The sequence below is a fragment of the Puma concolor genome, chromosome B4, assembly GCF_028749965.1.
Source record: "Puma concolor isolate L17-30 chromosome B4, mPumCon1.1.hap2, whole genome shotgun sequence".
In the NCBI taxonomy this organism is placed as follows: domain Eukaryota; kingdom Metazoa; phylum Chordata; class Mammalia; order Carnivora; family Felidae; genus Puma; species Puma concolor.
The window spans coordinates 58,682,384-58,708,366 of NC_141673.1; the positions used below are offsets into that span (position 1 = coordinate 58,682,384).

Below are 25,983 nucleotides of genomic sequence, written 5' to 3' on the forward strand. Positions count from 1 at the left end.
TTCACTTCACCCCACCAACCCCTCCCATAGCTCCCCTTCCCTCTGCCGAGACAGCAGCCTTAGTGATATCACAAAACCTTTATTTTCAGAAAACCGAAAGAAACAAAATCAAAATCAAAACCAATCATTTTTACCTGGCCCCTGCCCCAGCCCTCCCACCCACCCACACATCCTCCTTTTGGGGGGGCACCTGTGATGCATGCAGAAGGGGTGGGAGCTGAAGGAACCTACATTCCTTAAACAGAAAGAAGTCCTTTTGAGTCTAGGTATCCTCATCCAAGTCAACACCACCCCCAGCCTTGCCCCCTCTCCAGACACATCAAGAAGGAATTCTGAGGTGGTGCCAGAAGGTTTGCCCTGAAGTTCCTCGGGAAACAGGGTGGCCGGGCCAGCACCACCCCAGGCCTTCACCAGTTACAGCTCATCTTCATCCAGCTTGGCAAGTCTGGCTTGGCAGGGAGGGGTATTTGGGATTGGTGGAGCTGGAGGAGAGTCACGAGGAGCTTGGGGGAAGTCACTGAGGGCCTGAGGAAAGACTCAAGTCAGAGGATAAAAAAAGTTCCGGAATCCACCCTCACTCCTGTCTTTTCAGTGCATGCCCTAGCCAAGCCACCTCCTCTTGCCAGGCATCTTAGATGATCCGAGACCATCAGCCTCTCCCAGGGTTGAACTGGAGGAGGGACAGGTAGGAGTAGGGCAGTAGGAAGGGGCAGACAAAAGGCAGGTGGTGGTTAGAAGGAAATATGGGGGGAAGGGAATTTAGGGATCCCAGAACAAGAGGAGCCCTCCCCATTCTATAGCAGGGGCGCTCCATTCCTCATACCTGTGTGTCCAGGGGCAGGGGGGCTCTGGCCACCTCCCCTTTGGGCAACAGCAGCAGGGAGGGGAGAGAGCCGTTGATGGGTGCTTGTGTGCTGACCTGGGCCCGGTCTCCAGGCCGGATTCTCCCAGGACTCCCCACCCTAAGCCCTCCTGGCCGCCCCAGGCTGTTGGTCTGACTCTCCCTCCTCTGATACTCAATGGGTGACTGCAATGCTGGGGCAAAGAGAGGAACAGAAGGAGAGTTACAACAGAGACAGGCCTTTTCCCTAAGAGCTCTGCCCAGACCACCCTCCCACTTTGCCCTCCTCCCATGAACTGTCAGCCAGTATAAATTGCTGGGGAGATGAAGAGAAGCTGGGGTCAGAGGGCAGGGATTGGAGACTGGGCAGTGAGGGAGGGATTCAGCAGGTCAAAGGGCCGAAGGAACACGTGGGGGAGGGAGGGTGAGAGCTTCACCATTGAGAAAGTTCCGCTGGCTTTCCAGGATCTGAGCCACTTGCTTGATCCAGGCCTGACTGACCGCAGGATCTGCAGTCTGTAGGACATAGCGCTGGATCCCACCCTCTGGCCCTCTGGAGGTCAGTGCAAAGCGGCAAGGGTCACCTTGGAGGTTCCCCTCCAGTCCCAGGCAGCTCACCTGGATTGGCAAATAGGAGACAGCCCCCAAATTCTTTAGGCCCTCTCCGGTTCCTGCCCCTTCCAACAAATCCAAGAACCAGACATTCTCTCAGAGGTCTCACCCTATCCCAGGCAGACCCCTCCCTTGTGGCCTCCTCCCCACCTTGATGCTGCTTTTGTACACATATCCAGCCTGCGTTCCACCTCGTACTCCTCCTCCCAGGGCCTCGCTGAAGATGATGATTTGCTCAAAGAGGAAGACACGTCTCTCTCGACCCCGGGAGGAGAGCAGACCGCCAGCCTCAGGCTCTGTGACCCAGAATGTGTCCTGGCCCAAGAGCTTCCCCTGAGCAGTCAGTTTGCCCTAGAACCAAAGGACGGTGGCTTTGAGGAAAAAGTGAGAAGAGAAAAGGGGCACTCTCTGTTCCTCCCTCCTTCCCCTGACGCTCCCAACCAACCATGGGGTCAGTCCCAGGGGAGGACAATTCCCCATTAGGACATCCCAAGTACTCAGACTGGGGCAGAAGAGCATTGGGCCTCCAGTTTCCTGTTCTATCCCCATACCTCAAACCCCCGAAGTCTCCCCAGGGTCATCATGTCATTGCAGCGCTTGGGTACAAAGCACATGACCTCCACAGCTTGCTGGGTCGCAGGTGAAGAGAGAAGCATTGTCATTGTCAAGGAAGAGACCTCTTCAGACCATGTTTCACCTCTCAACCAGCCTCCCCGTAAAAGCGAGACAGCTCAAACCACCCAAGGAGCTGGGAGAACCCAGAAGACTAAAACAGTAAGATCCTGGAAGGATAAAAAAAAGTGTCCAGGAAGATCTGGGAGTCCTCACCTCCAGCTCTTCAGTATCCATCCCAGCTCTACTGTAATATTTGAGAAAATCCTAAGATGTAGAAAAGAAACGCTCAGGGAGGTTTTGAGGACACCCTCAGAAACTCTCACATCCTCCCCTTGAAGGCACAGGTGAGGATGCCCAGGAAGTATGGGGGGCGCCTTAGGAACTCTGAAGAGATGAATGAGAAAAGGGCTGTCCCAACCAGAGGTACCCCCAGGGAACAGGTGGTCCTGACCTTGAGCAACAGCTGGTATTTCATGATCCTCTGCACTGGTTTGATGAGGAGGTCATTGAGCTGCAGGCGGTGCCCTAGCTGCTGCCGGAGCTCCTGGGGACAGGGACTGGGTGGTTATGTAGCCTGGAAAGCCTGATGATTCTGTTCCCCTTTCCCCAAGGTGCCTCGGCCACTGACCTCAAAGTAGCTGTCCCCAAACTCTGACACCACGTGCTCGGACTTGGGCTTATTCTGGCAGTACACCACGTACATATGCAGCCTGCGCTCCTAACAGGGGTCAAGTTTAAGGAGAGCCCGATGGGTGCGGAGAGAAAGCCCCTCTCCAGAGATCTGTGACCCACTCCCAAGCCCCTCCCCTCCAGGGCCCCACCCTCTTAAGCCTCACGTGTTTGATGAATAGCTGAGCCAGCCAATCAGGATCCTTCAAACACTGCTGCAGCTCCTGCAGGAAATAGCTGGAAGGGTTGGCAGGGAAAAGGCTGGTCAAATACCCCCACCCCACTCAACTTAGAGCTGTCTACCCTAGCTGTGCCATTAAGCCACTCCAAACGTTCCTCAGGCAGCAGTGGGCCCATGGGTGGGATACAGAGACTACCAAACATCTATGCCCTTCACCCTCACTCTCAGGAATCCATCACTCACTCTCGATGCCACTCATAGATTTGCTGGATGTTCCCAAACACAATCCTGTCACGGCCTCGAAGACTCTCTGGGACCCCCTGAGCGGCCATGGTGGCCATGTAACCCTGTAGGAAGGTTGGGGTGAGAGCGTGAGCGTCAGGGGCCAGCCCTGGTAGGAAAAACCCCTCCCCCCCAGAAGTCTAGGATGTAGGGGGGTGCTGGGAAGGTGGGACAGAGGAGTATCAAGGCATCCCCTAAAATTAGCCTTGGGCAGAGGGAAAGGGCTGGGCTAGAGCTGAGAAGAGAAAAGGGACCTACCTCCACAATCTGCCCCAAGTCGTCCACATACATTTTCTCTGTCTCTACCAGTTCACTCAAGACATACCTGGGAAGAGAGCAGGAGTGCACATGGTTGATTTAGCCACTTCCTCCCTACTGGACTAGAAGCTCCTTCATTACCACAACCAACCTCAGAGGAAATTCCAAGTATCAAATCTAAAATGTGAGGGACAGTTCTCTGGAAGTTGCACAACTGGGGGGCGGGGGGAGGGAGCAAAAGGGAGGGAGAGTGTGGGGACACTTACATACTCCTTTCCAGAGCCTTCTTCTTCTGTTCCTCCTCACTCTCAGGGGCCTGGGATAGGGTCTCCTCCTCAGGTGGCTGGAAGGAAAGAACATCCTAGAGTAAGCAAATGGATGCCTTTTGGGGAGCTGTGCAGATCCATTTCTTCATACCTGTGTCTTATCTCCAGGGCCCTCCAACAATGTGGTCAGCAGGGTCAGTTCTGGCAGCTCCTCTCCAGTGGCTAGAGCTGGTTCCAGCATCCAGTTCTGGGAACCAGAGGTCAAGTGTCAGAGGTCATGGACAGTAGCTACCTCTCCCCAATGACCAGTGGCCCCCAACCTGCCCTCTCTCCCAGTGTCCTTCATGGATGTCATACATGCTTCTGTGGTGCTCCCTGCTCACCTCATATGGTCCAGCCTGGCCACCGTCTGCCTCAGTTTCCACACTGAGACAATGTTTGGAATGACCCAACCATCTTCTCAGGCCACTGACTGGCCCTGGGGGGCCCGGGGAACAGGGGCCAGAGCTGAGGCCAGAGCTGGGGCCAGAGAGGGCAGCCAGACCCGAAGCAGCTGAAGCTGAGATACTCCCCTCACTGCCAGCAATGGAATAGGATTCTAATGGGGAGTGGGGGGAGAAAAGGGGCCATAGATATTACTCTAGCTCCAGATGCAGGGCCCCTAGGGAGCTCCCAGAGGCTCCTCTTCATGATGCTGAGCCCCTCTCCCCCAGGGCCCACTCTCTTGCCATCCTCATTTGAGTTGGCAGGGATAGAAAATTTCACCTAGGCACCCTTGGAAGGAAGGACAGTAAACACCTGGGCTCCCAAGGCCTGGAAACCTCCATTCCCCCATATCCTGAGCATGGCATAGATATGGGGGGGCAGCCATCTGGGCAGACACTGGAAGCTGAGGGTGGCCATCTGCTCTCCTACAATCTGCCCCCTTCCAATGGGCACAGACCATTCCCTGAGAAGGTGGGGGGGGGGGGGCAGCTAAAAGCCCATCAGCCACCCCCAGACTCCTCCTCCACCAGTTGCAGTAATCACTATAAAAAGAAAAGACTTCTGCAGCCCATCTCCCCAACACATGCACAAACCCAATAGAGGGGGCAAGTGAGGAGAGCTCGTGAGGGCTATCTTATGCCCTGGGCCCAGGAACAGAGGAGCTGTGCTTTGTCATAAAGCCCCTGCTAGACCCCCATCCTCATTCCTCCATTCCTCTGGCCCTTTTCAGATCTGAAGTAGATTCTCAGCAAAAGGATTTAAGGAAGATACAGTTCTAGGCCCAAGGGGATTGTGGATGGGTTTTTCTCATACCCAGTTGACTACAAAACAGAGAGCAGAGTCTCCTGCCCCTTCCCCAATTTCCTTAACTTGAACTGATAAAAATTTGGAGGCAGACGGGATCTTGGAGATCATCTATTAAGTCACTTTCCTGGAAAACACAGGTACAGGTCTCCAGCCTCTAAATCCCTAGGGTCAGCGCAATCCGAAGTCCTGAACCCTCGGCCCGCCCCCCCGCCCCAACTCAACACTGGGCCGTTGCGACCTCCTCGAACTCACCACGTCCCCCCCGGGCGAAGCAGCAGCCGCATTTTGCCAGCACTTTTCGGATCACATGGGGACAGGCACAGCGACCCCCCTTGTGCCCCCCCCGCATGGCGCCCGGGCCCCCCCGCACCCCCCACCCGGGCCGGCCATGCAGGGGGAATCACGGGGGGCGGGGCGGGGACGGCGCCGGGCGCGCACCCCCCCTCCCTCCTACCCCGCTCCAGGCTGGGGGAGGGGGGGAGGGACGGAACAGGGAGGGGGAGTCCAGGGGTAGGCGGAAGTCTGGTCTGGAGGAGGGCTGGGGGCTCTGCAGAGCGGGCGGCGCGAGGCCGGGCGGCCGAGCTGGGCGGGGAGTGTTTCCGGAACCCAGTCGGTGCGTGGCCCAGGGTCCAGATGTCCAGCGGGGAGGGGAGGGATGGTGGGGGAGGCTGGGCCGGGATGCGGCAGCCTCTCCAGCTCTGTCTCCGGCCTCTCGGGTTTGGGATGGTTCTAGGCCCGGGCAGGGAGAAGGCGGGGGCCGACTCCCCGAGTCACTGGCGCTGCGCGGGTCCGGGCCGAACGGCGAGCCGAATAACAGGCCCGGCCGCGGTGCCGCCGCGGGGAGGGGCCTCTGCGGCCCAGCTCCGCCCTCTCCCTCCCGTTCCCCGCTCCAGCCCCAGCCTGTGCCGCGCTCCAGCCCCAATCCCCCTCCCCCAGGCACCACCACGTTCCCACTCCACGTCCCCACAGCCTCCGCCTCTCCACTCCATCCTTGGCTCCCCCGCCTCGGGTTCCCCTCCCTCCTGCCTCTCGGGCTCCCGACTGCGGTGCGCTGGGTGGGGGTTAAGCCGGGCGGCGGGGTCTGCCCAGGTCGCCCCTCAGCCTCTGCGGTGGAGAAGGGAGCGGACGGATGGGCCTGGATCTGTGCGAAGACGTCCTGGGTGTTGGGACTGTCCCAAGCCGCGCAGGGGTAGACAAGCCCCCTCCCCAACTTCGGGGATGAGTGAATGGGGAGCTCTGTGGGGAACACCGCCCAGGTGCCGCCCTCTCGCCAGACCCTTCTTTCCTCCAGGCCCCAGGACTCCAGCTGAGGCTAATCACCAATTAAGGCGAAGTCCTGGAGCCTGGGCTGGCGACGAGCCAGGGGTGGGGCGTGGGGACACTCCGCCTGCGGGGGCTCGGGACCAGCTGATGTGGGGGACACAGCGGACTAGAGGGCGAGAAGCCTGGAGGTCTTGGCAATTAAATGGGTCTCATGCAGATTAGATGCGAACCTTTATGCTAATAAGCGCAGCATTATTTGAATTCGCCACTGTGCGCAGGACCGCAAACTGTGCCCACCCACCCCCAGCTTCTTACCGGGCAGCGGAGCCCAGGCGGGAACCTCACGTTCGCGCTCCCCTTTCTGATGCCCCTCGGTACAGTCAGGCTGTGGCTCGGTCCCTCCTGGCCCTAGGGGGCTTCTCTTCGGGGGCTGTGTGGTAGTAAGGTAGTAAGATTGGTAGTAAGGAAACCGCCCTCCACGCCCAGACTTGACCTCCCGCTTTCCCTTCTTCCTCCTGTCAAATCCACATTGTTGTAAAACGGTCGCCGAGGCTGGGTTGGAGGGAGCGGTTCACCCAGACCAGGGCTATGGCCCTCTTTTGGAACTCTTAGATTCCTGCAGAATTCTGCCCTGCAGAATTCCTGTTTGCAGGTAAATTCATTTGTGGGGTGCAGACCTCCTGAAACCGCCTAAACATACCCGACCCCACCGTGGTCCCACTTTCTTACCCCCGCCTGCCCGGGTAGGGCGCATGCGCGCAGCATGCCCCCCATGACCCCCAGTATCCGGTCAGTGCGGCCAGGGGCGGGGCGGTCCGGGGGCTTCATGCTGGACCCCTACCCTGCTCCAAGTTTCAGGGCTGAGGGGGCACGGAAGCTGGGGGGCTCAAGGCCTGCGTGCGTCCGGGGAGTTGCTGCTGCCGAATCCGCCCCCTGCCCGGCTCCGCCCCTACTCCCATCCCAGCCAAACTTCTCAAAGGGGTAGGGTTGTTCCTTTCTCTACAACCAAAGTTCAACAACAAACAAACCCCTCTAAATCCCGATTCGGACATGGAAGTGGCAGAAGCCCACTAAATACCTTCTCCCCAAGCGCTCTGGAGACAGAGAGACTGGGGAGATACACAGGGATTTCCCCCGACCACCACCGCCTTCCCCTTCTCAGCAGGTTCCGCTCCCCACCCCACCCCCACCCTGGTCCACAGAACTGAACGGGTGTGGCATGGAGAGTTGCATATTTTACTTTATTTTTATTAAATTAAAAGCTACAGTCTGGCGGCGATTCCAGAACAGGGTAAAGAGGCTCCTTATAGGGGGCAGAGAAGAGCGGGAGACAGACTGACAGAGACGGAGACACAGGAGAGAAAAGACAAGGTTAAGGTAGAAGGGGGATTATTTCTGAAGAACACACAAGGCCGGCTCCTTGGGGGCTCACACCAGCCCCATTCCCCCTCCCCCACACCTAAGTTCAGCAGTGGAGAAGTTTGTGGGGGCAGGGGGCTCAAGAGACCCTCCCTCCCCACCCAGGTCCTTTCTCAGCTTAGTCACTGGAGCACAGCACATACCAGAAAAAGCCAAGGGCAATGGAGGGGGTAGGGAGATCGGGAGTATGTACACAGGGAGGAGGGGAGCAGAGCCTTCTGCCAGAAGGGAGTGGCTCTCGCACTGCACTGAAGCACTTGGCCTGTGGGGGACAGGGGAAGGGATTGCCCCCTCCCTCTCTGAACTCCTTCCCCAGTCAGACTGGTCCCCTATTTGTGTGGCGTGGGGGGCAGAGGGAGAGAGGAGAACAGAGGCTTCCGCTGGGTCCTATGGAGAAAGGCAAGGGCCTGGCAAAGGGGACATCCTTCAGTCATCTGTGATACCCTTGGCTCTCAGCTCTTCTTGCACCCGGGTCAGGTACGTGGGGTCCGGGTACCCAAACCTGGGAGCAAAGAGAAATGAAGGTCAGGATTAGCTGTTTTAGCTTACTCGTATTAGCCTCATGCTCACCTTCATTCTGGGTGCCCCATTCCAGCCCCTTCCCGTCTCCCCTAAGGATATGCAAATCTGAGATAACTTAGCCCACTTCTGCTTATTTTCATAGGTGAAGCTGGGCATATTGGACCAGGTTTAATGTAGAGAAACTGGGACGGAAAAGATGGTTGAATAGTTTGGGGGTGGTCCTCTCCAGTTGGGAGGTTCCCAGAGAGAGGGGGCCCGATGTGGTTCCCTCACTGGAAATGGAGAGAAGGGGAGGAGCCAAGGAAAAGAAAACGAAGGAGGGTCGCACAGCTGGGGTCCCCCTGTGCAGCTGGTCTTGTGGTGGATGTCGTTCCAGGTGATGACATTCGGTCTCCCTGTGGTCATGGACGTGCCAATAGTGAAGGTGAGACGCTGGTCAAATGCCTTGCGGAACAGGGTCAGCACCTTGTTGCCCTCAGGGCAGTCCGGGAGGTAGGCCACCCGTGTGGTGCCAGGATACCGAACTCCTGGGTTCGGGTGTTCAGCCTGGGAGGAAGGGGAAGCAAAGTGGACAATGAGCAGCTGGGCATCTGAAGGCCCATGATGCCAACAGAGGGTCATCCTGGCCAGCTGTCTGTCTGGGGCCACCCCCAGCTAATGCTGGCAAGGCAGCCACAGGCTGACAGCCTTTCAAGGAAGGAGAGACTTCCTTGACAGGTTTGGGCAGCAGAAGCCTGTCTTTGGACAAAACCCTTACTGTTAAAGAGGTTCTTTCTGCGGCCTCAATCCCTCAAGTCTCAATTCGGCAATGAACGGATTCCCAAAAGTGACGGAAAGTAGCTGGTCCTTACTCACCAGACAGCTCAGCAGAAACGTGAAGACTGACAATAATCTATCTTGCAGCCTTCCCTTCTCCCACCTGAGAACACTCCCAGTGCTTCTTTGCCTGCCTAACCTGTTCCATTTTCCCATTACTCCTCTTCAGAGCTTCCTCATCCCTCTGCCAACCAGGACCGGCAATCACTCTTGGTCAAGCAGGAAAACACCCATAGGCTCTTGACCACTCCTGTTTTAACTTTCCACTGTCATCAAGATTTTCCTCCCTTGTCAATCTGGAACAAAGTAACGCTCTTGCTCTGTGAGGAGGGTCAGATCCCTTCGGGCTGTGCCTGCCTACACGTGAGCCACCATCTCCACGGAATTCACCTCTGCCAGGAATAGCTGATGACGTCCAAGGTCATCAAGGAAACGGTATTCAATTCCTTTCTCCCATACCTGATTTTCATGTGTGCCATGGAGTCGTGGAATGGAAAAGCTGGGCCTCAAGGGGCACCTCCCAGCTCCAGGGCACTGAGTGGGAAGGCATGCTGGGAGACGGCAAGACTACATCACATCTAACGAACACACTCCCCCTCACCCAGTTTTCCTAGGCCAGAGAACATGCTTGGGGCACACCAAAGGAGCTCGGGCTAAACCAAAGGGCAAAGGCAGGCCATAGGTCTTCTTACCCCCTGGACACCGGGCGGGAAGACGTACTGGATGACGATGGTGCCGTACTTCTCATAGCTTGGCAGCAGGAGTGTGGCGTCCTTAGAGACCAGCATCCGCCCATTCTGGGGCTGGTTGCCCACCAGCTGCCCATAGAAGCGGCCACACATGGGACAGGCCTTTTTCACCTGCAGGGCTCGGGTGATGCAGCCCTCACAGAATGAGTGCCGGCACTTCTCCAATGTCTTGGCATTCTGAATCTCCCCCAGACAGATGGGGCAGGTGCTCTCCTGCTCTTCTGTCTCCTCCCGAAGGCGGGGAGGAAGAGGAGGGGGTAGGGGAGGAGGAGGCGGGGGAAGCCCCCGAGCCCCTGGGGGCAGGAGCGGGGCTGCTCGCAGAGGGGGAGGGGGAGGCCCTGGGCGGTGCAGCTCAGGGTGTTCCCCACCACCCCCCAAAGCTAGGCAGCCCATAAGCTCTCCCTGCCTCTGAGCTTTCTTCAGCTCTTTCTCGGCCTCTTTCAGCAGCCCCTTGAGAGCCTTCCGGGCCAGGTAGAGCCCATTAGGAGGAGCAGGGGGAGGGCCCTGCGGGGAAAGCTGGAGGACATAGATGTCAGAAGTCTCGCCGTCTATGAGGATGGACACACGGTGCTCCTCCCGAAGCCGGGCCAGCCGGGCTGGGGTCTCCTTGCTCAGGAAGTCCCACACAGGCTTAGAGACAGTCACCTTGTTCTTGCAGGTGCCTCCACAGGCTGCCATTCTGGACAGGACGAACGACACTGCCCCCAGGGTGAAAGGGACTCAGGGTGGGGGGTCCCTATTTGACAAAGTCAGTGCCTCCTACTTCAGGTTCCTTTCCAACCCTATATTACCTCTACTGTCTCAAAGGCCAACCCCAACTCCTCCCCCAAGTTCATTTTCTGTCTCCTCCTATCTTTCAAACCCCCAGCACCCACTGAAGAGCAAAACAAGTTTTAATAACTTTATTATTATCATCATCTGAGCCAAGCATCAGTCTTGGTTCTCTTTACACTCCTCCCAAGATCACAGAAATCATCTAGCCCTCCTCCCTCTGGGTGAAAACTGGGCTCTTTAAAGGGGAGGGAGACTTTTTGACCCTCCTTTTTGCTCACTTTGATCCTGAAGAGCTTAGAATTGGCATGCAGGCTCTCTCTCTCTGTCCCTGCTCCCTACTTGTAGGTTGTGTGACCTGGTAGGTGGAAAGGAAAAGGAGGGAAAGTGAGAAGCCCCCTACCCCTTTCCCACATGCCCCAACCCAGCAGCCCATGTAACAGAAGACTGGGAACCTGGGTATAAGTTACTGGGATTACTTGGCACATGGAATGGAGGAAACCAATTTACAGGTGAAAGCTGAAGTTCCCAAGGGAGGCACATACCTGGAAAGCCCATGGACGATGAAAGCAGCAGAAATTCCTCTTTTTCCACACTCAGCTGACCAGGTCTAGGGGGAAGGGGGACAGTAAAGGGATACGATGACCAATGTCACTCCACCAGCAGCCCAGAAACAAATCAGAAACTCCTCTTCCATTTCTTCTCCTTCTTTCCTGCAGAATCCCATCCCCAGCCTCTCCCCAAGTTGCTAAAGATGGAACTTCAACAATGCTAACTTTCCTCTTTTCTCCTCCAGCTCTGAGGCTCTGGAGAAAGCCTAGGGCACAGATAAGAGAAGTCAGGAAGGGTGAAAGCCCACACAGATGGAGGACTTTCCTGCCACCTCCCTCAGATCACATGGATAAGAAGATTTCCTAGGCTCCCAACTCCTTACCGTGCCCCATATTCCCAAGTAATTCAGCCCCTATCGCTAGGGAGACTTCTTTGAGGAGAAGTCCGTTTGGAATGCAAACAAAGTGGCAAGAACCCCTGCAATAACAAAGTTCTTACTGTCACCTTTTAAACCCAGCACTAGAGCATAAGCCTGTCAGCAACCCAGTCTGCATTTAGGGAGGGGTGGGGAACAGCAGGGGCTCAGCTGGAGAAGCCTGCTGTTTCCCCTGAGTCTTAACCATGTTCAGCTACAGAGGTGTACCTACAACACCTCCACATGTAGCTCAAATAGAAAGAGGGGCCATTAGTGTGACCTCAATTCCTAGACTGATCCAAAGGGGAGCGGCTCTGTTTGTGCCTCCATCATAGTCCCCTCAAAGCCATTTGCACCTCCAGGTTCAGAAAGTGAAATTGAAATCCTAGAACCTCAGCTCCTTCGGTCTGTCCAAGGTGGAACAGCCCCCTCACCATCAGAGGGAACCCAGGACCTAGATGTCCTTAGCTCCAAGTCCTGCTGGCACAGAAAAGGGAGGCGGGGCCACAGCTTATGCTGGGTCTCCGATTCCTCTGGGGCAACCCAGGCCGGACACAGGGCCAGTCCCTCCCTCCAGACAGAGGCCAGACAGGGGCAGCCGGGAGGGGCGAGGGTCCCTGGGGGCATCAACTGAGGCAGCCCCACCCCTCCCCCCATGACCTCCTGCAAGACCCAGAACCAGCCCCCACGTCCCCCTCTCGCCGGAGCCCCCAGAGCCCCAGCAATGGGTGGGGGTGCATGTCGGCCCGATCGCAGTCCCCAGACCCCCCAAATGGAGGCCAAGGCTGGAGGGTGATAGGAAGAGGATCGGCCAGGCGTGGAGGGGGCCCCTGGAGCCGCGCGCGGGTGAGGAGGCAGAGGAGGGGGCTCGGGGGGGCAGGGAAGGCGCGCGGGGGGTGCGAGCGGGGTCCGGGGGGCGCGCGGTGGGTGTGGGGGGCGCCGGGCTCACCTACCTCTCGTCAGCGCCGCCATTGCCGGTCACATGACTGAGGCTGTTGCTGGGATGACGGTCTGGGCCCTAGCAACAAGGGGGGGGGAGACCCCGAGAAGGTGGTGGGGGGAGTTTGGAGAGGGGGTGCAGACCGAGAGAAAGAGTAGGAGGGAGGACAGCACCCGCTTCTCCCGTACAGGTGATAATCACCGTTTTCTCTGACCCCCTTCCATGCAAGAGCCCCTGCCCTTCCGCCCCAAAACAAAAATGGAGGCGCCGTCCCAGTCTTTGGAGGGAGGGGGTGGCGTGTGGAACCGAGGGTAGGAGGTTAAATCTCTTGGAGACACCACCCTTCTCGCTTCCCCCTCCCGGGAGGGGCCCTCTGCCTTTGCTATTCCAGCCAGCTGTGTGGCGGCTTCAGCAAGCTGGTGGTGGATGGGTAGGCGAGGAGTGTCGGTTAGGTAGGTGGGCAAGGGGGCAATTTTTCTGTGATCCTTATGCTAGAAGGGCCTTTGAGGAATAATTTGGGATGGGAAGAAGAGTCATAGTAAAAAGAAAAGCACTGGTTCTGAAAAATAAACAAACCCCAGGACTAAACTATTTCAATTCCTTCCCTCATCGCTTGCCTTTTCCTAGGTTGTTACCTTCTGTGACCCCCACAACCTGCTCCCAGATGGGTGTTGGTAAGTGCCTCTGATTTTTGTTTCCACAAACAGGGATACTGAGGCCAGTGCCGAATGGGAGGTGAATACATTTTTTTTTTAATGCCTTGCTGGTGGGGGGGGGGGGGGATGTCAAGTCTATGGTTTAAATAGAGTTAAAAACTCTCAAAGAAAAAAACAGCTCTGTTCTGTTCTGCTTCCCACATCAGAGCAATCTCCGCCCCCAGTCCAACTCACTTCCCTGGGGCCACATCAAGCCAGGTTTTTCCACCAGCCAAAAGACCTCATCAGCCAAACAGTGCTGGATCTCCCAGACTGGCAACAACCTCTGTTTATCCACCCCTTTCTTCACTCCCCCTCTGGGCTGGAGGGTTGGTCACTTTTTTTCTTTCCCAGGACCCTGCTGTCCTCTTCCTGCTCTGCAGAGAGGATATCTTTCCCAGGAAGCCTGGGGGACACCCAGTGCCTTCTTTTAGCTCCTTCATGCATGCTTTGAGAGGTTCACTCACCTTTACAAGAATGGGTGTGTGATCAAGCCCAGAACCCTGGGGGAAGAGGGGCAGTCACATCATCTGTTCTCCCTGCCCCAACCCATAGCTGAACTCCCACAAAGCTGGAGAGTAAGTTTTTCATTCCCATGCACACCCCTCACAGCCTTTTAAGTTCACAGCTATCTATCTAGAAAGCCACATTCTTAGTTAGGAGCCCAACACCTTAAAGATCAATTCTTCATCTGGTCTCCACACCCCTAAGCACAGTGTTCCTCAGGAAAGTGGGGGAGGGGAGGCATGCCTGTGAAGGAATATGGCTTCAATAAGTTACTTCCTATACAATGACAGCAATGGGAGTAAATACACAAGATGTTTTTTTATTAATTAATAAAACAAAAAAGATGAAAAACAGAAGCAACAAATGAAGACCATACTGCTCATGATACATCAGCCACATGGTCAGAAAACCAATTTCTAAAGAGCAACAGCTGCTGGTGTCACAGAGTTTTATTGCATTCAACAGGGGAAAAAGGTAGACGGTTGGAATGAGAGAGATCATCAGGCCCCTGACGGGAGATATTATAGGGGCTCTGATCTTTAGCCGTGGACTCCTCTTGTTACTTCCTCTGGAGCAGAAGATGGAGGAGAGAAAGGAAGTCTCTTTTATGACTGCATGACTTCTTGTGAGATCAGTCCAGCTAGATACAGAGCAAAGAATCTTTGCATCCCCACAGGCCAGTCGCTGGTGCCCATCTTTATGTTAAAAAAAAAAAAAAAAAAAAAAAAAAAAAGCGTAGAAGCCGTAAGGGGGATGGAGGGTAGCAAGAATGGCTGCCTTAGCCCCAGAGGCATTAGGGGGAGGGGAGGCCACTATCTGGTTCATCAGGGTCCTCTACATTCTGAGACTATCACATGTCATTTCGACTCTTTGGAGGAGGCCGGGTGATTGAGTTATGGCTCTGACTCCTCTCTGGGGGTGGAGAGTGAAGATGACAAAGAAGGCCATCTGTCCCCTGGGAGACACAGTAGTGGTATGGGATGAGAAAGAAAGGAACAGAGTGACAAATCCAACTGGAAAAAGGGTTTGAGAAGGGGCTGGGAAGGAAATATGTTAGGCGCACACCTCCAAGGACTCAAACTCTCCAGGGCCCAGGGGCCGATGAGAATGGAGGCCCCCACACTGGAGACCTTCATCCTCTTGAAATGACCCGGGTTGACCCGGGTACAGATATTCCCCCCTGCTGGGAATAAAACCTCAGGGATGGCTAGACATGAAGAAAGGAAATCTAGCACTGGAAATGAACCTTATACCCTGGCCCATCGCCCCAGCCTCCAGAACTGCCCACACCCCCACTGAAGGGTTCCAGCCCCAGGAGGCATGGGAGGTCCTGGTGAAGAGCAGCAACAAACATCTTCACCCAGACTTGAACACTTTGGTCATCTCTGGGCTCTTGTGCCCAAAGTACTGGGGTGGGGGGCGGAAGTGGGGTGAGGGAAGAGGTTGGAGAGCAGTCAATTCTTGACAAAGACCTCCAGTTCCCCACATAATCACGAGTCCTCCTGGATCCCACCTCTGTGAGGTGCCAGCCGGCTCGCCACTCTCCACCCCATGTGTGTGTAAGATGGGCCACATCCCATCACATATGTGCATGCCAGCACCCACAACTGTAGTATCTTGAAAGTCCTCCTTCCCAGGGCCTCCTGGGAAGGAGGCATGCCACAGTGAGTTCTATAAAGTTATCAGCAAAATTCAGACACTCTTAGTTTATCCCATGCAGCAAAGTGCATCCGGAGTAGCTTCTTGAGCCAGGTCCATCTGTCCAGTCAGGTCCTGAAGATGGCAGAGAACCCCCTTCCCCCATCACCTCGTATGTTATAGAAACAACAGGACATGTACAAAGATCAAGGCACTTGGGAGTGAGTCAACATTAACACTCTCATGAAGCAAGCAGACTTGTTGGGGCGGGGGGGAAAGAGAGAAGGAAGAAAACTAGACAGGGGGAGATAGGACAATGTATTTCTGAAGGCCAGGAAGAGCCTACTCAACAAGATGGAGTTATCTGAATGGAAGGAGCCTGTAGCTAGTATTTAACAAAGGAGGAAGAGAAGAAACAGTGGTCAACATTCCACAATTCCCCTAAGCCTCTCACAACCCTGCCACCTTGAACATAAAGCAGCAGTCAGCATGGAGTCAGGCAGTCTCTTAGGCAAAGATGTTGGTAATAAAATCCAGGAATCTCTTAGCATACTGCTCAGGATGCACAGTGGAGATCTCTGCCCCAGCCTGTGACAGGAGATAGGGAACACGGTGTCAGGCCACCCTGACACCTCTCCCCACTGCCTACCCTCCGTTCCACTCCACACCACTTCCATCCCCAACCCTTTGTCCTTTTGCCACCCCACTGCTCCAGCACAAAAGGCTCCCTGTTCCCAAACAGTCAAGACAGGAAGGCTTTGGGGAACCCTCACCCCATGTTTGACGGTTTTGGCCGCATGAGCTGCTTTCTTCTTGGCATCATATTGTGTCAGGATGTCAATGAGGCCCATAAAATACACCTCCTTCTGGGGGGCCCCTGGGGAAAGAAACCAGCAATGAAGAGCATGTGTTGTCCCAATTCTCTCTCCCAAAGAAGCAATCAGATCTGTTTTGAAAAGCTAAGCAGCCTTTCCACCCACCACCCTGGTCTCTGTTCTACAAGGCCAAGCCCTCCACCCCCCCACCCCCGCCCCACACCCTTAATAGTCCCAGAACCTTTCTCACCCTCAGCACTCCGGATGGCGTAGACATCAATGAAGGACTCAAACTCTCCAGGGCCCAGGGGCCGATGAGAATGGATGTAGCCGCCAATACCCTCAGGGGAGGTGCCATAGGAGCCCACGAGCGCAGGTGGTCCCGTCAGGCTACAGTCCCCATCCCCCTCTGACTCCTCCTCCCGCACAGGTCCCTCCTCCTCTGGGTCCGAGCCCCGAATGATGTCATGGATGCCCAGCAGAAGGCTGTAGTCCATGATCTTCAGCTGCACTAGGAACTGAGACCCCACTGAAAAGTCAGATACCTCAGATCTCCTTCCCCACTCCCACATACCACCCTTATACCTCCACTCCTGAGCTTCTGAGGCCCTCTTGGTGGAAGGAAGGATGCAGATTGAGGGAGTATATCATTGCCCTTTAGTACATAAATGTCCTGGTATCTGAGGTCATCCTTTTAACTGATTCTAGCCACCCCATCCATGGGTCACCTCCAGGAGTTTTTCATGTCTCAAACCCAACTCCCCTACATGCAGAGAACCCAAAGAATAAAAGGAAGGGGAGCAGTTCCCTCAGATGGTGAATGGGAGAAACAACCGCCCTGTGGGGAGCTAAAGGAAGCAGCTACTTCCCAAAGCACCCCAATCATCACCTCCACGTCTCTCTTTAGCTTCTCTAGAAATACTTTCTTCTCCTCTTCACCAATATAAACTTTCTGGTTCTTGTTGAGAAAATCCATATCCTTAAGGGTGGGCAATTCTTTAACCTGAAAATAAGTAAAGGGACACCTTGGGAATATATCCCTCTCCCCAAGGTCTCAGAGAACCATGCTCTACCTGGGGCTCTACGTCCAACTCAGTGGCTTTGAGGGGAGAGAGATCTTACAGCCCCTCTCTGACTCCACACTGCAATGCTGCCCCAGAGGCTGTTCTCAGCTCTAGTGGCTTCTCCAGACTCAGTCACTGCAGCGGTACCCCAAATCACATCCCATTACCTTCTGCTTATGGCTTTCAGTCAAGACCCCTCATTCTGACTTTTCTTTCTTCTTCTTAAGCAAAAATAGCTGCTTGATACAAAGAACCCAGAGTGGGGGGTAGAGGGTAAGCATTTTACTCTTAAAGTTTGTCATCTTCATCCATCCCCAAACCTTCCACAGGAAATAACCTATGCCAGTGAGAAAGCACCTTTTTCCACTGCGCATTCCAAACATTTAATCCCTGGATCAGCACAGGTTTACATCTCTCTTCTTTTTGGCGGTTTAAGATAAGAATAAGTAGCTGACGATCCCTACCTCTATCCTAAAGAGATCCCTTTATCTGCCCTCCCTCATCCCTCACCCTATCATCTAATATTAGTATCACCTTTTCCTTATCGCTGGCTTCTCGGGACACTAGGGAGCCCTGTGGAGAGACCCAAAGATCAAGTCAGCAGAAGTGGCTAAAAGAATAGTCAGGATCCAGCTCCTAAGACAAGTACTCAAACCCCACAGTCTTCTTTCCTTTGAAACGAACCATCGAAGTGCCCTCCCAGGCCCTTCCCCATTCTCAGGCCATCAGGAGCCTCTCCCTCAGCCCTAGCTATCCTCTTCTTACCTTGAGGTCATACTTCCTGTGCACGGGAAGACGGTGGCTAAACATGTTGCGCATCACAAGCATGTAGCTGTCTTCGCTGTCCACGCTGACTCGGTACATCCCCAGGAACTGGGGCAGCAGTGTGTTGCCGTGGCACTTCACGATGTACTGGGGTAGAAGGGAGGAAGGAATGGGGAGAAGCTGAGCAGTAAATGCATAAACAGCCCAGGGACGGGAGTTCAAATACCACCGTTCCAGGGTAGGGCAGACAACTTCAAGTAGCGAGATTACGAGGCCAAAAGTGGTGGGGACTGTTACAGAGGCCTGCGGTTATCCACGCCGCTCGGGGCTCCTCGTCTCCTCTGATGTAGTCCATCTGTGGAATGTCTCTTAATCTGACAGTGCCTTCTCTCATTTCCTCTTCATCACTCTTTGAGATGAGGAAGGTAAGACGATCCTTATTTTAGACCCTCTTTAAGTACAAGGGGTCACAGAACCAGGATTAGAAACGACATCTGCTTACCGATGAAGTGATTTTACCTAGATTAACATTTCCTGGTGGGCTAGATTCCTGTAGTAAAAATGTTTGCATGGTGCCCTCTTTCAGGGCTAACCATCTCTCAGTATTGCTGCCTACTTCTCTTCAGAGCCAGCCTTCTCGGAAAAGTAGTCCGCAATCAACCTACTTCCTCTCGTTTACACCTCAAGCCAGTAAAATCAGATCATACCCTCGGTTTTCCTCTGAAATCTCTCTACTCCTCCCTTCTTCAGATCCCTCAGTTGCCAAATCCAACAGGGATTCTAGTCATTGTATTTCAAGTAGGTGGCACCGGATCCCACTGACCAGTCTCTCGCCAGAACTCTCTTCACCCTGAGCCCCACTCTGCCACTCTTCCAATTCTCCTCCTGTCTCTCCTCGAATCCCACACAGAACAAACCAGGGCATCCGGCGATTCAGAGTCTCCTTCATGGGCTCCTCTCTCTACTTGCTCCTCAAGGTTCTATCCTCAGCCTTCTTTTCAGGTCTTCTCCACACATTTCCCCATCAATAACCTCATCCATATTTACGGCTTTCATTACCATCTACTCACCTGTAACTCTCAAATCTACACTTCTACTTTCCTGAACTCCACTCCCCAACCACTTACGGGACATCTGTATCTGGAAGAACTGTAGAAACCCTGCATTCAACACATCTAAATCAAAGCTGTCTTCTCCCCAAAACCGGTTTCTTTTTCTGCTTCCCAACTGTTAATGAGTGGACACCCAGTCATCCCTAACCAGGAATCTGGAGGCACCTCTGCCTGAATTCCCATGAGTCTCTCACAGGTCTTCCTCTGTGTGTCCGCTGCCATCCCTCCTCCAGCCTTCGTCATTCGTCATTTGGTTTTTTGAATAAACCAAACATTTTTCGAGTCTTTCATTTATTCCTTGCTCGTTGACTTTGGGGATATATTTCTTCAGTAGGAAGATATTCAGTGTTTTTATCACCAAAATATTCCAGAAACTCCACATTCCAAGTTAATCTAATCAGACAGAATAGCCTCCCTAATCCCACTTAGGACTGGATGTGATCATGGCTTCTCTCCTCCAGTTTATCCCCAATTGTGTGCTTATCCTGATTTTCTCTTCAAAACCGCATTTATTCCTGACAGTATATTTGGCATTAACACTTCACCTAATTCTGGCTTAGTCTACAGTTTATACTTTGCTGTATGTGTGCCCTTTACACATCAATCCACAGTGCTTTTCGATTATAAATGCCAAAGGAGAAGGAACACGTCTAACTTCTCCTATTTAGAAAAGAACACAACGAGGTATTCAGAGGCTTTTTCTGAAATTCCTCGTTTTCAAATACATGATGTCAAGTGCTTCTTGGGAAGCAAAATAGGTTGCAGGGAGGAGAAGGGATAGGAAGTCTCCCAATGTGCTCTAGCAGCCGAACTATGAATAGAGAGGAAGGGGAAAGAATGAAGCTGGAAAGAGGCCTGACCTGGTGGTAGTTGGAGAGGTTGCTATGCATGTCAGCAATGTCCTCACTGGATACTTCTTTGATGACCAGAGTTCGATCATAGGAGATAAGGAAGCGACCATCACTGCCTTCACTTTCACTTGGGGGACTTCGGGTAAGGGATACCTGGGGACACAAATAGGCCAGAGGCTCTTTTCCTCTTTGCATGGAGATGCAAGTCATAGGATAATGGTCAAGTGAATGTGCCTGAAAGTGGATAAAACCCTTGCATAAAAGGTTGAGCTGGGTATCTTAATCTGATGACCCTACTATGGACTGAATGATAGTGAAAGCAAAATTTTTAATGTGGCCACATTTTCCCCCAAGGAAAGGGTAAGTGGCTTTCATCAGATTTTTGAGATGCCTGTGACCACAAATAGGTAAAGAATCAGACTTGTCAAGGCTCTCATATCTCCAAACATGACTGGCCCAAGGAGTTCCCCATTTGTTAGGGAGAAATGACTCCCCTCACCCGAAAACCCGAGTAATCTCACCAAGTAATCTTGGTCATCAATGCCAAATCGATCACGGAGGTTCCTGAAGACCTGGGGGCAATACTCCTTGAACTTGAAATGACTAGGCAGATTTTCCCTGAAATAAGGGTTTTCAAGGTAAGAAAACAAAGTTAACAATATTACATTTATACAGGGCTTGACAGTTTAGAGAGCACCTTCATACACATTACCTTATTTGAGTCTCATAAAACTCTTGTGAAGTCCTTTAAAGGGGTATATTTTTCCTTTATTTTATTCCCTATATTTAAAGGGGTATTTTATAGAAGGAGAGTCTGTAGCACAGGGTGGTTGAGGGGCCTGCTTCAAACACATGGCTGGTAAGCAGCTTAAACAAACCAGGATCTAATGCCCAGCCAAACAGTAGTGTTTCCCAAATCTCATGCAAGTTCGAGACATCCTAAAATTGGCAATAGGTGCCACAGTTTTGAATGGCATCTTTTGATACCGGGAGCACTTAGGAGACTCAGATATTTCTTTCAAGCAGTCTCTATCAGAAGGCTAATGGTAAGGGCATCCAAATATATTTACTCTATGGTATCACCAGCTCAGATGAAAAGCAAACTAGTATAACTATTCCAGCGTTCTCTACACTGGTAGTCATTACAATGGTTTCTTTGCACGATACTGAATTTCGGCACTGGGAAGGAGGTTAGAACATGGAATTTGTAAGTTGCCTTCCACATCTAAAACCTTCAACTCATGGCATCTTAACTCTTAAACTTACGTAATACTCTCTTCTGGGAAGGCTGACGTGAGAAGAGCAAGGATCTCCACGTACCTGTGGAAAAGGTGATTGTTGACCTTGATCTTGGAGCTAGCCTTAAAGTCATCTGGCAGCAGCATCACTGGGGGAGGCACCTGGCTGAGCTCATTGATCTGATAAGCCAAAACAAGAATAGGGAGCCAGTGAGTAGGGGTATGGAGAGCTACTTCTACACTGTGTCTGGGCAAGAGTCACAAAAGGGCAACTCAAACCTCATTCCTTTAAAAACACTGGTTATGCAACTACTTGCCAGAGGTGAGAGAGTGCGTTGACCTCTTCTGCTGCCCAGCAAGGACTGCAGTGAGCAACCCCCACACACAGCCCCTCACACTCCACCCCCGTGGAACTTCATGCTCACAGCAGTCATTTTATATTAGGCAAACCCTGTAAGCAGCTCAGGACTATTTTTAAAGCTGTGAGAAGTTCTAAAGAAAAAAAAAAAATACCCTCAGCAGACTCAAGACAAACAGTTCCATGCTCCATTAAAAACAAAACAAAAGGCATTCCTTAAAGTACACAAGAGCGTTAATGGGACTCCGGGGAGTCAACAGCAACAAGAATGAGATGTCCACATCCTGCAGGAGGCATCTCCTTACAAACAGGACCAGTCCTTCCAGACCACCCTGACCCAGGTCTCTCTAGTAGGTCCCCACCTGCCTGGGTGTAAGGTAAAGAAGAGCAGCTGATTCTAAAGGGGAATGCAGGTGGGCGGAAGATAAGAGTTCATTAAGGTATCTGTTCCTAAAGTCAAGCCAACCCACGGCCCAAAGGAGGCGAGCAACACATGCCCTCCCTGGCACCCAGAGCCAACCATCTGCTAATTTTGGGTGGAAAGGGAGTTCCTGTACTAAGAAATCCCAAGGAGATGTGTTTTCCCCCCAGCGTTGCCATGGTACTGCTCACCCACCTTTAATAGTGCACTTATCATATGACTCTAATGGCTAGTTTATGTAAATTCCCCACCTAAATCATGAGCTCTTCAAGGGCAAGGACCAGCTGTAATTGTCTGCATCTCTCGGGTGCCTTGCTAGCATAATGTTTGGCACAAGGGGTCCTGAAGTGTTTATTAAGTGAATAAATGAATGCCTTGCCTAACTTTACTTGATCATTCAACACAGGTTATGAAGTGCAGTCTAACCTAAATCCCACAGATTTCAGTGAAACCGTGCTCCTCTCGTTCTCAGTAGAAAAGGAGGGCAGAACATATTCCTCCAGGGTGGGGGAAAAAAGCCACTTGAGATTCCCAGCCTAAAATTCAGCTACAGTTCTTCATGCCCCTCCTCGCCACCTGCTGTTAAGCAGGCTGAATCATCACTAAGACATATGTTCAAGGAATTCTCCATTCTAGACACTTGAAGTAAATGTGTGTTGGCTGGAGGGTGGGGTGTTGGAGCTAAAGTATATATACCTGGGGAAGCTGAGGCAGGTCTCATGTAACGCCCTCTATCCTTAGCAAAGGAAAATCCTCCTTGTTAAGCTTCCCAAAGGGATGGATGGGTCACCTGGAAGGTACGTATGAGAGGCAGCCCTACCTCCATCTGCTTTGCCCATCCCAAGTGCCTTAGCCTGGATACTCTCTAATTAAAGATATTACCACCCAGGAGTTGGGAGCAGTCCACAGAACCACAAATGCAAAAGGGAGCTGGCAGACCCCCAACGACATTTTAAACCCCAAATTAAGGAGGGGACAAAAACTGTATTCTCTTCACCTCCTGCCATGAGTGTAACAATTCAAGGAAATGCATTCATAAAATATTGCCTGTTACATTCAAAGTCACCGCATCCCTCCCACTCCAGATCTGAGGGAAAAGGGGCAACAGTTGTGCATCCTGCACCTGAGTAAAGAAAAAGAGATTCACTGGCCTCTTTGGCCTCCTCCTCATTCCCAGGTCATAGCCTCTACCTGTTTCTAAAGTTCGCCATCATAGTGTCCCCAGGACCAGAGCTCCTCAGCCATCTGTTTGGTCAGAGATGTCCCCCAATTACACCAAACGCCATCACTCCAGCCAGCAACAGGGATGCAATTAAGACCAAAGAAATATACCATACATAAGTCCTAATGAGGCTGAGGGTGGGTAGCTTCTCTGAAATGTTGTACCTCTGGAAGGGAAAGGAAAGGACAAGTAGGATCAGAAAGTCCAGGAAAGCCTGGAACTTCCCTCAAAGCCAAGGTTCCAAAATCAAGGACAGCAGCTGGAAAGGAAAGCGAACGATCCCCCTCATCCAGCTACCTTCCCTGCTCCCCTTCCACACGCACACTCTCACCGGAGACCTCTCTACCACCAACCCTGAAAAACCACTCCCCCTAATGTCCTTACAGCTGATGCCGGGTCCGGGCCAGTCTCTGTGGCCTGGGGCTGAGGCTGGACCCGGCAGGAAGAAGGGAGAAAGTTGGATTTCAGGTGGAGAAGGCGGAACTAGGGTGGTGGAACGTAGGGCGGAGGGGGAACCAAAAGCCTACATTTCAAAAAGCAACCAACCAAGCAACAACGTCTAAAACAAGATACGCCGGGGAACACCTGAGGTTTGGTGGGCAGGGACCAGGACAGCCGCGGGGAAAAGTGGCAGCGCGAGGGGCTCCGCAGGCGGGAGCGTGGAAACAGGGACGCCCGGAGGAGCACGAGCAGCTGGGTTTGGACGGGGCTCACGGGGGGCTAAGGCCAGGTCTCACCGAGTGGGCTACGCCCCACAGGAACACGCCCACCAGCGGGTCGGCCGCCCGGAACACCTTCACCTTCTGCTGCACGAAATGCTTCTTCTTGGTTTTGGAGGCGAAGCCGAAACCCGGGCCCGGGGCCGCTGTCGCCGCCGATACGGTAGCCGGCGGGACAGAGGAGGACGCCATAGCCTCCCTCTCCGTTGGGTGCACCCGACTGAGTGGAAAACCCGAAGCGGCGGCGAAGCAGGCTCCCGACCCCGGAAGCGGTGCTCACCTGGGCCGACGTCACGTGACCGGAGGCTGCCCCGCAGGCGCGCAGCAGGGCGGTGCGGGACTGGCTCCGCCCCCTGGCGCCAGCCCGGCCCCAACGTCCGCGCGGTGGGTGGGTTCACCTGGCGCTGGGGGCGGGCGCTCGGAAGCCGTGTTCCCTGCGGGCGGTCGGCTGTCAGCCAGGCCCGGACCTGCCTCCGAGGCGATGGGGACGCGACCTGGGCAGGCCTGATTCACTCCAGGGATGGAGTGGGTGGGGCTCGGTTGCTGCAAAGTCGCCGCCTGCCGATTTTGCCCAGTTTCTAGGAGTAACCTCCCTCCCCAAAGCGCTGCTTTACGAAGTAGGAGATTCCTTAAGTGGTTTCGATGGATTAAATGTGCTTTTACAAGGACCACTCAAGCATCATTCTGGAGGGTGACTGGAGGAGTATTCTAAAAGTCTAGACAGAAGATGGCGAACTAAAACAGTGGCTGTTGGGATGGAAACGAGGGAATGGCATGTAAAGGCATATAGTTTGAGGGGCGCGGGGTTCAGTTGGTTACGCCGTCTGACTTTGTCTCGGGTCATGATCTCACAACCCACTTCGTGGGTTCGTGTCCCACATCGGGCTCTGCACCGACAGTGAGGAGACTGCTTGGGATTCTCTCTCCCTTTCTCTCTGTCCCTACCCCACTCATGCATTCTCTCTCAAAATAAATAAACTTAAAAATAAATAAATAAAGGTATGGTATAGTTTGAGGGGCGCCTGGGCGGCTCAGTCAGTTGAGCATGGGACTCTTGATTTCTGCTCAGGTCATGATCTCAGTTTGGGGGATTGAGCCCCACTTCAGGCTTGGTGCTCAGAGCACTGACAGCATGGAGCCTGCTTGGGATACTCTCTCCCACTGTCTCTGCCTCTCTCTCTCTCTTTCAAGATAAATAAACATTTTTAAAAGAGATACAGTTTGGGGCGCCTGGATGGCTCAGTTGGTTAAGTGTCCGACTTCGGCTCAGGTCATGATCTCACAGTTTGTGGGTTCGAGCCCCGTGTCGGGCTCTGTGCTGACAGCTCAGAGCCTGGAGCCTGGTTCCAATTCTGTGTCTCCCTCTCTCTCTGCCCCTCCCCTGCTGATGCTCTGTCTCTCTCTGTCTCAAAAATAAATAAAACATTTAAAAAATTAAAAAAAAATAAGATACAGTTTGATGTCAATTTGAAAAATTCTGAGTGGATGTGGGGCTTGAGGAAAAGGGAGACCTTGAGAATGAATCCCAGGCTGACCTGGTGGTGGTGACCTGAAAGGGGGCAGTTTGGTGACAAGTTCAGTTTGGAGTGTGTTTGAGGTACCTGAGGGCAATTGAACATATGAGCCCAGGGCTCAGCAGAATAGTCTGGGCTGGGGATACAGATTGAGTAATTGAGAACCTGTGGGTGTGGAGGACATCTCCCAGAGAAAGCATGGTATAGACCAGCATTTAAGAGAGAAAGCGTGGTATAGATCAGCATTTAAGATGCCAGTGGGAGAAGACTAATAAGACTAAATGAAAGGAGCCAGGAGAGCAGGGTCACAGAAACCAGAGAGTAGAGTTTCCAAAAGGAAGGAGTCAAGAGTTGTGTCACATGTCATGGAGGGGTGAAGCAGACAAGGATGGAGAAGTGCCCATTGTATTTGGCAACCAGTGACCTTTGAGAAGCTGTGTCAGCAGAACAAGAGCCAGTTCAAGGTGAGCTGAGGAATGAATGGGAGGCAAAGAAGTGGGGAGGGGAAGCTTGAGACTTTGTCAGGAAATCTGGCTGTAAGAAAACAAGATGGGGAGTCATGTATGGAGAAACACAGTAAAAGAACACTTTTCGGGGCGC

At 53.2% G+C, this 25,983-nt stretch overlaps 3 protein-coding genes across 6 annotated transcripts; all 3 read right to left on the reverse strand.

Moving 5' to 3' along the window:
- Positions 1-59: 59 nt before the first annotated feature.
- ARHGEF25 (Rho guanine nucleotide exchange factor 25) lies at positions 60-7,210 on the reverse strand. 3 transcript variants are annotated; one of them, XM_086712973.1, is made up of 16 exons: positions 7,010-7,210; positions 6,596-6,710; positions 4,108-4,322; positions 3,876-3,971; positions 3,725-3,801; positions 3,459-3,525; positions 3,162-3,265; positions 2,905-2,974; positions 2,697-2,786; positions 2,520-2,612; positions 2,282-2,332; positions 2,005-2,082; positions 1,604-1,804; positions 1,279-1,459; positions 920-1,035; positions 60-525 (listed from the first exon to the last, which is right to left on the reverse strand). In XM_086712973.1, exons 1-16 carry the CDS (start codon positions 7,106-7,108, stop codon positions 415-417), a joined length of 1,764 nt encoding a protein of 587 aa, XP_086569099.1. In that variant the 5' UTR covers positions 7,109-7,210; the 3' UTR covers positions 60-414. The 3 variants fall into 3 exon arrangements, with proteins under 3 accessions (XP_086569099.1, XP_086569098.1, XP_086569100.1); XM_086712972.1 differs by having other exon boundaries at positions 824-1,035; positions 7,010-7,205; XM_086712974.1 differs by lacking the exons at positions 6,596-6,710; positions 7,010-7,210 and adding an exon at positions 5,270-5,395 and having other exon boundaries at positions 824-1,035.
- Positions 7,211-7,502: 292 nt separating this feature from the next.
- On the reverse strand, positions 7,503-11,166 carry DTX3 (deltex E3 ubiquitin ligase 3). 2 transcript variants are annotated; one of them, XM_086712975.1, is made up of 5 exons: positions 11,103-11,166; positions 10,839-10,915; positions 9,730-10,484; positions 8,550-8,767; positions 7,503-8,201 (listed from the first exon to the last, which is right to left on the reverse strand). In XM_086712975.1, coding segments are annotated over exons 2-5 (1,050 nt in total). In that variant the 5' UTR covers positions 10,840-10,915; positions 11,103-11,166; the 3' UTR covers positions 7,503-8,125. The 2 variants fall into 2 exon arrangements, with proteins under 2 accessions (XP_086569101.1, XP_025782752.1); XM_025926967.2 differs by having other exon boundaries at positions 9,730-10,465; positions 11,103-11,165.
- On the reverse strand, positions 10,674-24,176 carry PIP4K2C (phosphatidylinositol-5-phosphate 4-kinase type 2 gamma). The gene is made up of 12 exons (XM_025926631.2): positions 23,888-24,176; positions 21,232-21,329; positions 20,433-20,529; positions 19,921-20,064; positions 17,949-18,095; positions 17,718-17,756; positions 17,009-17,122; positions 16,370-16,637; positions 16,078-16,181; positions 12,478-15,892; positions 11,103-11,167; positions 10,674-10,915 (listed from the first exon to the last, which is right to left on the reverse strand). Exons 1-10 carry the CDS (start codon positions 24,059-24,061, stop codon positions 15,812-15,814), a joined length of 1,266 nt encoding a protein of 421 aa, XP_025782416.1. The 5' UTR covers positions 24,062-24,176; the 3' UTR covers positions 10,674-10,915; positions 11,103-11,167; positions 12,478-15,811.
- Between the last annotated feature and the right edge of the window lie 1,807 nt (positions 24,177-25,983).